The sequence below is a fragment of the Haliotis cracherodii genome, unplaced genomic scaffold, assembly GCF_022045235.1.
Source record: "Haliotis cracherodii isolate W230 unplaced genomic scaffold, xgHalCrac1.p SCAF_24, whole genome shotgun sequence".
Lineage (NCBI taxonomy): Eukaryota > Metazoa > Mollusca > Gastropoda > Lepetellida > Haliotidae > Haliotis > Haliotis cracherodii.
The window spans coordinates 7748899-7761183 of record NW_027266280.1 but is presented as its reverse complement, the minus strand read 5'-3'; the positions used below and the strand labels follow the sequence as shown (position 1 = coordinate 7761183).

Below are 12285 nucleotides of genomic sequence, written 5' to 3'. Positions count from 1 at the left end.
ACTGGATTGTCTGGTCCAGACTCGATTATTTACATACCGCTGTCATATAGCTGGAATATTGCTGAGTGCGGCGTAAAACAACAAACCAAACCAAACCATTCTTTTCAGGAAACAAAGCCGACCTCCCAGGAGATATCGCTACAAAGAAACTGCATCACAATGCAGGCCATTGTGACGTCATCGGTTACCATGACGTTCAGTTTAAGTGACATCACACATCTCACTGAAGCTGGTTGGCTGTACATTTTACACTTAAGACACCTGCTATTACTGTTTACACTCTGAAAAGGTTGGCAAATAATGTCGGGTGATTAATATCATCTCACGCTTTTGTCTTTTGATATCCCGTTTTTACCTTATATTCGTGACCCTTTCTCTTGACCTGAAGAACATCTCCGCCGTCCTCACACAGCGTGTACTCCAGTGTCCAGATGGTTGACTGATCCTTGCACCTGTTGAACTCAAAGACCGTTCTGCCTGCTCGCACTGCAACGCCACAATTACAAAATGCGCTGCTGCCCCGTGAACAAACAGCTGTCTTTAGCTGAACCTGGAGTTTCAATGAAAATAGTATATTCTTTTAAAAATGTGAAACGGATGCAGGGGATGTAGTTTAATCGCTGATGAAACCTTTTAGAAAAGGATGAGCGGGCTTCACTTAAATTTGTAAAATAATGCTGACTGGATAAAAATAATTCATTCGCGAAACATGGGTGAGTGAGTGAGTGAGTTTGGTTTTACGCCGCTTTTATCAATATTCCAGTCATATCACGGCGGGGGACACCAGCAATGGGCTTCACACATTGTACCCATGTCGGGATTCGAACCCGGGTATTCGGCGTGACGAGCGAACGCTTTAACCACTAGGCTACCCGACCGCCCCTCGCGAAACATGGTGAAAGTAACAGTAGGGAAATAAACCATTCAAAACACACACACTCAACCCGCTGATCCATTAATGAATATTTTGTTATGCAAATATATGCTAATGAAGAGTAGCTTGCCACGATATGATTTAAAATTCCGTTGTTTACGTGGCATGATGTTGGCACTATTTTATTATTACAGTGGCTTCAATAGGCTGGTCATGAAAGATTACGAAAGTTCATTTATATCATTACATACCTCGACAGGAAGGCTTTTGTGCTTGTACAGCGTGAACACGCCTTGATATTGGTGTTCATAATTACTGAAATGTTGGATAAAAATCGTATAAAAAAACCCGGGTTGGCCAAGAACCAACAGTAACTGACGCGAATATAAACGCGTGTTTTTCCAAGTTTTCCTTCCGAGTTAATAGTATCGCAAAATAAACGCTAAGTAGAGTGTTATGACGCCATAGGTCATGTCTATTTTAAACAAATCAAAGTTTTCATTTGCAGTTGATATTTATATTTATTGAGATGTTGTTTGGTTTTCACCTTCCGTCAAATGTCTTCATGTGGGGGTCGTTGACCGCATGGCAGGATTTCTTTTCTATTATTTTTGTGTTCTTAGTAAGCTGCACCTGTGCAACAGAAAACATGTTACCAGTCAAAGTTCCGTATATGTTACCAAGCACAGTGTTATGTATGTTATCAACCACACGTTTGTACATGTTACCAACCAAAGTGGCACATATGTTACCCAAAAGAGTATCCTGTATGTTATCAACCACGGTGTCGTATATGTTACCAACTACGATGCCGTATATGTTACCAAGCACAGTGTTGTGTATGTTATCAACCACACGTTTGTACATGTTACCAACCAAAGTGGCACGTATGTTACCCAAAAGAGTATCCTGTATGTTATCAACCACGGTGTCGTATATGTTACCAACTACGATGTCGTATATGTCACCAACCACGGTGTTGTTTATGTCAATCCAAGTGTCGTTTATGTTACCAACAAAACCATGGTGTCATGTATGATACACACACCCAAAAATGATACAGAAGATACACACATCAACAGAATGTACGGCAGATACAAACAGATGTACAGGAGATACACACAGATGTACAGGAGATACACACAGATGTACAGGAGATACACACAGATGTACAGGAGATACACACAGATGTACAGGAGACACACACTGATGTACATATGATACGCACAGATGTACAGGAGATACACACAGATGTACAGGAGATACACACAGATGTACAGGAGATACACACACAGATGTACAGGAGATACACACAGATGTACAGGAGATACACACTGATGTACATGAGATACGCACAAATGTACAGGAGATACACACACAGATGTACAGGAGATACACACAGATGTACAGGAGATACACACACAGTTGTACAGGAGATATACACGCTGATGTACAGGAGATACACACAGATGTACAGGAGATACACACACAGATGTACAGGAGATACACACACAGATGTACAGGAGATACACACAGATGTACAGGAGATACACACAGATGTACAGGAGATACACACACAGATGTACAGGAGATACACACACAGATGTACAGGAGATACACACAGATGTACAGGAGATACACACACAGATGTACAGGAGATACACACACAGATGTACCGGAGATACACACACAGATGTACAGGAGATACACACACAGATGTACAGGAGATACACACAGATGTACAGGAGATACACACACTGATGTACAGGAGATACACACACAGATGTACAGGAGATACACACACAGTTGTACAGGAGATACACACACTGATGTACAGGAGATACACGCACAGATGTACAGGAGATACACACAGATGTACAGGAGATATTCACACACACACACATATGTACAGGAGATACACACACAGATGTACAGGAGATACCCACAGATGTACAGAAGATACACACACAGATGTACCGGAGATACACACACAGATGTACCGGAGATACACACACAGATGTACAGGAGATACACACACAGATGTACAGGAGATATACACAGATGTACCGGAGATATACACGGATGTACAGGAGATACACACACAGATGTACAAGAGATACACACACAGATGTACCGGAGATACACACAGATGTACAGGAGATACACACACAGATGTACAGGAGATACACACACAGATGTACAGGAGATACACACAGATGTACAGGAGATACACACAGATGTACAGGAGATACACACACAGATTTACAGGAGATACACACACAGATGTACAGGAGATACACACAGATGTACAGGAGATACACACAGATGTACAGGAGATACACACAGATGTACAGGAGATACACACACAGATGTACAGGAGATACACACACACACACAGATGTACAGGAGATACACACAGATGTACAGGAGATACACACATATGTACAGGAGATACACACAGATGTACAGGAGATACACACAGATGTACAGGAGATACACACACAGATGTTCAGGAGATACACACACAGATGTACAGGAGATACACACAGATGTACAGGAGATACACACAGATGTACAGGAGATACACACAGATGTACAGGAGATACACACAGATGTACAGGAGATACACACAGATGTACAGGAGATACACACAGATGTACAGGAGATACACACAGATGTACAGGAGATACACACAGATGTACAGGAGATACACACAGATGTACAGGAGATATACACAGATGTACAGGAGATACACACACATATGTACAGGAGATACACACAGATGTACAGGAGATACACACAGATGTACAGGAGATACACACACAGATGTACAGGAGATACACACACACACACAGATGTACAGGAGATACACACAGATGTACAGGAGATACACACATATGTACAGGAGATACACACAGATGTACAGGAGATACACACAGATGTACAGGAGATACACACACAGATGTTCAGGAGATACACACACAGATGTACAGGAGATACACACAGATGTACAGGAGATACACACAGATGTACAGGAGATACACACATATGTACATGAGATACACACAGATGTACAGGAGATACACACAGATGTACAGGAGATACACACAGATGTACAGGAGATACACACACATATGCACAGGAGATACACACAGATGTACAGGAGATACACACAGATGTACAGGAGATACACACACAGATGTACAGGAGATACACACACACAGATGTACAGGAGATACACACAGATGTACAGGAGATACACACATATGTACAGGAGATACACATAGATGATTACCCTGATGAATCCGGCGTCGTATTCATCCCAAATCAGATGGCTTCGCAACGACCTTGTTCTTAACTTTAGTTTCTGAACCTGGGTAGTTTTCCCATATGTTTGGGAGATCTGCCCGTAAACTGTAATCGATATTGGCTTGTTCCACGTCCTCGAGGATATCTTTGCTCCACAATCGGAAGTACTCACTAACTCGGCTCTGCAGGCGTCGCACGTCTTTTGAACTGGCACCACAAACATGGACACAGCAGAATGGTACATTTGCACAGCGGTGACAAACATTTTGTTTGTTTGAAATTGGTGTCAAGTTGATACTATTAAATACACTTCACATGTTATTTTAATGCACAGACACTACAGTTACTGCACTTCACATTTCATAATGATGCATATGATACTAGCTTCACTGAAGATAGATTTGTAATAGATTTGTAAAGCGTTCAATATGGCTTCCACTACGGCCATGTTATATAACCAGGTGGAACTTCATGTGAGCAAATATTTGTCCATTTGTCTCAGCTCCACAGGTCTCATAGTTTCAGAGAAGATGTCGGAAATTGACACTTTGATGTCTGATGGATCGGAGGAGAAGGCTAACAATGTCAATGCGTGTTCAACGCATATTCATTACCACGGCCCGTGACATCAACACATTAGTATCGAATGCCATCGCACGAACAAGACAGTGACGTTAAGTGAGTGAGTTAGTATGGTTTTACGCCGCTTTTTAGCAATATTCCAGCAATATCACGGCGGGGGACACCAGAAATGGGCTTCACACATTGTACCCATGTCGGGAATCGAACCCAGGTCCTCGGCGTGACGAGCGAACGCTTTAACCACTAGGCTACCCGACCGCCCCAGTGACGTTAAGACCGTGCTGTTGTGTCAAGCACGTTAGGAACATCAGTTCTAATTCAGCTCTAATCAAATCGTCTTAAACTAAATACTGTAACTCATGAAATTAGTGAATGAGTATGGTTTTACACCGCTTTTAGCAATATTCCAGCAATATCACGGTGGGGACACCAGAAATGGGCTTCACACAGTGTACCCATGTAGGGAATCGAACCCGCGTCTTCGGCGTGACGAGCAAACCCTTTTAACCACTAGGCTACCCCACCGTACCAAACATGAAATTAATAGCCAGGGTGGAATACTAGCCTAAAATGGGGTATGAAATAATGCGAATAAACCCGTCCTTGAATTAGTTAATCTAGCTTTACTGTATTCTGTTCGCTGCTACGAATCATAGACCTGCCCTGTAATATATTCTGTTGTTTTGTTGAATAATTTATTTCTTGTTACCATCAGTATATTGTAAATATGCGATGTGTTTCACCTATTTGGCTTCCTTCTATTTGGAGATCACAGTCGGTGAGTTGTCCACACCCGAAGGGAGCGGTCAGTTGTAGAGTAATGTCCGCTTTCTCGCCCTCCGACAACACCAATGTTTTAGGGGACATCTACAACACACAAAGTTTTGTATAACAAACATAGCAACATTGATGATATCATTTGTTCCGACAAATTGATGCTACGCACTAAATGTTGTCCCTCGAAGAGCAAACGTCCCAGGCTAGTCCTGCACCATGACTGCGGAATTTATATTTTTTAGGTATTTTGTTTTACTAAACGCCTTGGCAAGAGTAGATCAAACTAACCAAGTCTAGTTTGCTTGTATCAAAACAGCAGAAGAGGATTTTTTCTTTCGAAAAAAATATTTTTATTATTTTAAAGACGTGATTTCATTGACTAAGTGTTAGTCTAGTCCCAGGTACACGTAAAGAATATAGAGGGATGGGGTTTGGGGGTAGGGTGCTACCTAATTCATATTAATATTTGTTCAGTCACTGAATCAAGACATTATTTATTTATTTCCCTGAAAGGAGAACTAGAAAAGCAGTATTTGTTTTTATATTTTTTTCGGGATATTCAGCATGTCCGAAGTTTTGGCAAACCTTTCAATCATTGCTTCCCCTGCCTATTGCGGTGCCTATCAAACGGCAGATAAGGCTTACCCTGAAAACAGTCTAAATGTCGCATATGACAATGATAAGTTTTAAACAGACCCGAATAATATAAGGTGATACCGACTTATATTTAAAGGAAGACCTAAATATTATTCAGAAATGATATGTCAAGAAATGACTTGTGGAATTCAATTTTCATATTAAAGTCAATATCTGGTCCATGGGCACACGGGATATCAAATGCCGGGTTGTCTCCCCTGGTATCGTTGGCCTTTCTTCTTGATAGGTCTACCTGAGCTGTTGCAAATTCTGGGAACGCTGAGTTGGGTTGCGAACCCCTCGGCCCAGAACGCCCCAAAGGTGTTCAATCGGTGACATGTCACAACCTTTTTATGACACCATGTTGCATTAGACACCCGACTGCAACACAAGCTCTCAGATGACGCGCGTTGTCTTCCTGGATTTCTGTCTGACCTCGCACTGGGCAATGGGATGACAAATGGACGTGACATTTGGTCCACAGTTATGTTCTCTTGCACGATCGTCAGCTGCAGACTCGTCCTATTGCCGTACGTGATGCCGCCACCGTACCTATCGTGCCCTTGGACTGCTTCGGATAGTGTCACTCTTCACGCCGGCTCCAAACACATGTCTGCCATCTGTGAAGCGTAAACCTCGATTCATCACAAAACATGGGGTATCTCCAACGCCGCTGTTGACGACCTCCAGATGTTGTCTGAGGTGCCCGTGTGTCGGAAGGACGTCTTGATTTCAGATCCGCTGTTTTCAACCTGTTTCGTATCGTTTACGTTTGAAGTTTTCCCTCGTGATATCGCTTTCTCTTCTCGTGTTATCGCTTTCTCGTCTCGTGTTATCGCTTTCTCGTCTCGTGTTATCGCTTTCTCGTCTCGTGTTATCGCTTTCTCGTCTCGCGGTATCGCCTTCTCGTCTCGTGCTATCGCTTTCTCGTCTCGTGTTATCGCTTTCTCGTCTCGTGTTATCGCTTTCTCGTCTCGTGTTATCGCTTTCTCGTCTCGTGTTATCGCTTTCTCGTCTCGTGCTATCGCTTTCTCGTCTCGTGGTATCGCCTTCTCGTCTCGTGTTATCGTTTTCTCGTCTTGTGCTATCGCTTTCTCGTCTCGTGTTATCGCTTTCTCGTCTCGTGTTATCGCTTTCTCGTGTCGTGGTATCGCCTTCTCGTCTCGTGCTATCGCTTTCTCGTCTCGTGTTATCGCTTTCTCGTCTCGTGTTATCGCTTTCTCGTCTTGTGCTATCGCTTTCTCGTCTCGTGTTATCGCTTTCTCGTCTCGTGCTATCGCTTTCTCGTCAAGTGTTATCGCTTTCTCGTGTCGTGGTATCGCTTTCTCGTCTCGTGTTACCGCTTTATCGCATTCTCGCGACCATAATTGAAGGCAAGAAAGCGATGTCCCCTCTCGGCCACCATACGAGGCAGTGCACGGTCTCCAATTAGCCTCGAGGTCTGTCCTCTGGTGTAACTCTTCCTTTTGAGCTGAGCAGTTGACATAGTGATATTCGTATTAAATTATCTACTTGGATTACCTCACCTTCCCGCTCGGTTCGTCTCAGTACAACAATATCTAGGGGTTCTACTGTACTATCAGTCGTTCGACCAGCAGTTGCCTTCAATGCAGTTTCTCATCTGGCAGCTGTATTGGATTATTTTGCGTGAGATATTTTCTGATAGTAAACCAATTCAATAATTAAAACTAACCTTGTTTTTCTATATTTAGTGCTGTCTTTTTTAACATAATGACTTATGCTGAATCTGACCCATATATTTTCAAGCAAGGTGGTGTGGGTGGTGTGTTTAGCTTCCTGTACTCGGAAAAGGAACTGGCTAAGCAAGTCATTTTTATGTTTATATTAATGCTTTAAGGCTAGACTGTGCACACATGTATACTCACACGCAAAGTCGTAGCAATACAACAGCAAGTCGAGTATGCAGTATACATGCTATTTATTTTCAACAGTAAAGACAAGAAAAACAAAAGGGGCAAGATTGACAAAAAATTGACTGAAGACAGTTTAATGGATTAAAAGGCAGATGACATAAATTTTTCAAATGTTAAGGGCTTACACAGTTTCGGCTCAATACCCAAAATGTCAGTCAATACCTGGTGTGACCACCATTAACATTGATCACTGCCACACATCTCCTGTACATTGAGTGGATCAGACGATTTGTGAAGGCCCTAGGGATCCCCCTGCACACATCCAGAGCAGCTGTGCGTAGTTCATCGGCAGTTGTAGGGACTGGGTGCACATTGTGCAGACGCCTTTGAAGATCATCCCACAAGTGTTCGATGGGGTTCAGATCAGGGCTGAGGGCTGGCCACGGTAGAACACGGATGTTGTGTTGTTGCAGAAACGCCATGGTAGCTCTGGCAACATGGGGACGAGCGTTGTCCTGCTGGAAAATGTGTTGTTGATCTTGTGCAAAAAATGGAACAACGTGGGGTTTGATCACATGGTCGATGTACCGCTCAGCAGTGACGCCGTGTCCCCGACCTTGACCAACATTCAGAAAGCACATGGGTCCAAGTCTCGCATCAAGTCCAATTCCTGCCCATATCATAACGCTAGGTCCACCCCATGGATCCCTTTCCACAACGTTTCTGTCAGCGAAACGATCACCTCGACGCCGCCAAATTCTGACTCTTCCGTCTGCATGGGAGACACAAAAGCGACTTTCATCAGAGAAGATGACACGCCTCCACTCACGATGACGCCAATTGTGATGACCCTGTGCCCACTGAAGTCGTGCTTGTCGATGCCGTGGTTGGAGAACAGGACGACGTGCTGGTCGGCGAAAACTGAGGTTGTTGGAACGGAGACGTCGGATCACAGTGTCCCGGCTAATGTGTCGATTATGTGTTCCTATGCTCAGTCGAGCACTTTCACTTGCAGTTCGGAACGGATGTCGCTTGTGTTGACGGGTAATCTGCCGATCTTGTCGAGGTGTGGTGACCCTAGGACGATCGCTCCGAGGAAGGTCATCTGTGGTCTCTGTAGCATTGTATCGATGCAGGAGACGGTAAATTGTGGTAATGTTAACGTTGAAATGACGGGCAACATTTTGGACAGACTCTCCAGCTTCCAAACGTCCGATAGCCTGGTTTCTCTGAATTTGAGTTAGGCGTGGCATTGTTGACCAAGGAGTGGTAGGTCCAAGAATCGGCCACAGTTTTATACCCACTACAGTTCGTGACAGTTCGTGCATTTTCGATTTCGCGAGAAATGGGTGCATGATACCCACATATTCATTGAAATGGTGCGTTTTGGCGATTCGTTATTTATTTTGCGTTTTTACTCGGGGCTTCCAAAATGCAACCAAAAATATTGATAACACCATCAGGCTTCACTACATGCTAAAACTCGTATCAATTTATGGCTCCGTGTTTGTTACCTATTTGCTTAAAACCACTTGCGTTTCTTTTGCGTGTGAGTATACATGTAATAGCTTTAGAATGTCTAGTAGAATACATATAACGTTACTATAGAAGTCGATGGGAAAACAAGGTAGCATGCAACCTTGGCCAGCATTGGCAGGAAGCTACAAAGGAACCAGTTTCCAACTCCTGACTATCACATGACACCACATCCCCTGGCGGCAGTCATGAACCTAACGTGAATTTTGTCTTCGGCAGCCTCCGCGGTCTAGTGGTAGAGTGTCCGCCGGGAGAGCGAAAGGTCCGGGGTTCGATCCCAAGTCGCATCATACCGAAAGACGTTAAAAATGGTACTTGTTGTTACCCTGTCTGTCAGAAAGCATTAAGGGGCTAAGACAAGGACTGGTCGACCGGGAGTCAGTATACTGTGGCTGTTTGGAGTATTCATGTTAAATTGGTATCTCAGTGGGCTGGCACTGTAAAATAGGCATAAGACCAGACTAACACAAGAAGACACGCACGCACGCAGACACGCACGCACGCACGCACGCACGTCGCTATAAAAGTGCAAAAATCTTGGACGCAACGTTAAATCCCATTTCACCACCTCACCTTGTTTCTGTCTTCAAATCACAGTGAATAATGTTTACGAGTCGTCAAAACGGCCGTCGTGTTATATGAACTAGAGACCCGCGAATCTGACATTACACGATCTAATGTGAATTTAGGCAATAAAATGACTCCATTGCTGCCCGGGGTATAATGTAGAAAGCGGAACAAGCCGAGTAGACCCGAGCGGCTATTTTAATAAGGCCGCTGAAAGGTGAAGTGAAATGGGTTTTATGTCTCGTATAAAGATCATTTCACTTATATAGCGACTTGATTGCCCATGTGTGTGTGCCTCTCCGTTACGGCGGTTTTATTGTGATAGCCCACTAAGATACCATGCAGCAATTTAAGCGAGTGAGTGAGTTGGGTTTAGCGCCGCTTATAACATTATTCCAATTATATTGCGGCGTGCCAGCTTAATGTGGTAGGAAAGCCCGAAGTGATGCAGGTCTCAGACGTTTACCACTTCGATGAAACCCAAGAGCACGAGTATGGTGCTGACAAACCTAGAAACATAATCGGGGCGAACCGGGATTCGAACCCACATTCATAGGTTATGCCCAAGCGACGCAACCATGCTCAGCGAATCGCGGGGCCTGGCGACGACGAGTGGGATACCCACTCAGACAGTATAGTGACTCCGAACCGACCAGTCCTCCGTTTATCTAGTTAATGCCGAGCGTCAGGCAGGGTAACAACATGTACCATCGTTTAACGTATTTTGGTATGGCGCTGCTAGGGGATTGAACCACCGACCTTCCGTTCTCCGGTAAAACGCCCTGTCTACTACACCAGGGAGGCGGTTAGACCGCTGAAAGAAGCTCTTGACAGGTACATCGATACATGTTCAGAATAGATGACATAGAAAAATAGACGATGACAAAACAATTCTGGAACATACCTTAATACCGATGAATTTAGGATCCGACAAGTGTGGCGTGCTTGATGGCTTATCAACACCCTTACTGGCTCTGACTGAACAGCGGACCTGAAATTCGCTGAAATCACCTCGACGCCGCCAAATTCTGACTCTTCCGTCTGCATGGGAGACACAAAAGCGACTTTCATCAGAGAAGATGACACGCCTCCACTCACGATGACGCCAATTGTGATGACCCTATGCCCATTGAAGTCGTGCTTGTCGATGCCGTGGTTGGAGAACAGGACGACGTGCTGGTCGGCGAAAACTGAGGTTGTTGGAACGGAGACGTCGGATCACAGTGTCCCGGCTAATGTGTCGATTATGTGTTCCTATGCTCAGTCGAGCACTTTCACTTGCAGTTCGGAACGGATGTCGCTTGTGTTGACGGGTAATCTGCCGATCTTGTCGAGGTGTGGTGACCCTAGGACGATCGCTCCGAGGAAGGTCATCTGTGGTCTCTGTAGCATTGTATCGATGCAGGAGACGGTAAATTGTGGTAATGTTAACGTTGAAATGACGGGCAACATTTTGGACAGACTCTCCAGCTTCCAAACGTCCGATAGCCTGGTTTCTCTGAATTTGAGTTAGGCGTGGCATTGTTGACCAAGGAGTGGTAGGTCCAAGAATCGGCCACAGTTTTATACCCACTACAGTTCGTGACAGTTCGTGCATTTTTGATTTCGCGAGAAATGGGTGCATGATACCCACATATTCATTGAAATGGTGCGTTTTGGCGATTCGTTATTTATTTTGCGTTTTTACTCGGGGCTTCCAAAATGCAACCAAAAATATTGATAACACCATCAGGCTTCACTACATGCTAAAACTCGTATCAATTTATGGCTCCGTGTTTGTTACCTATTTGCTTAAAACCACTTGCGTTTCTTTTGCGTGTGAGTATACATGTAATAGCTTTAGAATGTCTAGTAGAATACATATAACGTTACTATAGAAGTCGATGGGAAAACAAGGTAGCATGCAACCTTGGCCAGCATTGGCAGGAAGCTACAAAGGAACCAGTTTCCAACTCCTGACTATCACATGACACCACATCCCCTGGCGGCAGTCATGAACCTAACGTGAATTTTGTCTTCGGCAGCCTCCGCGGTCTAGTGGTAGAGTGTCCGCCGGGAGAGCGAAAGGTCCGGGGTTCGATCCCAAGTCGCATCATACCGAAAGACGTTAAAAATGGTACTTGTTGTTAC

The 12285-nt window shown here is 44.3% G+C and overlaps 1 protein-coding gene across 1 annotated transcript in view; it reads right to left on the bottom strand.

Moving 5' to 3' along the window:
- Positions 1–12285, bottom strand: part of LOC139472317 (von Willebrand factor D and EGF domain-containing protein-like) — a 56623-nt gene that overhangs the window by 15696 nt on the left and 28642 nt on the right. Inside the window, exons 8-12 of the mRNA XM_071254762.1 lie at positions 5509–5632; positions 4170–4390; positions 1422–1507; positions 1126–1189; positions 356–550 (exon numbers count right to left, since the gene is read on the bottom strand). Of these exons, the coding sequence (XP_071110863.1) occupies positions 356–550; positions 1126–1189; positions 1422–1507; positions 4170–4390; positions 5509–5632 (690 nt within the window). The remainder of the gene's footprint in view (positions 1–355; positions 551–1125; positions 1190–1421; positions 1508–4169; positions 4391–5508; positions 5633–12285) is intronic.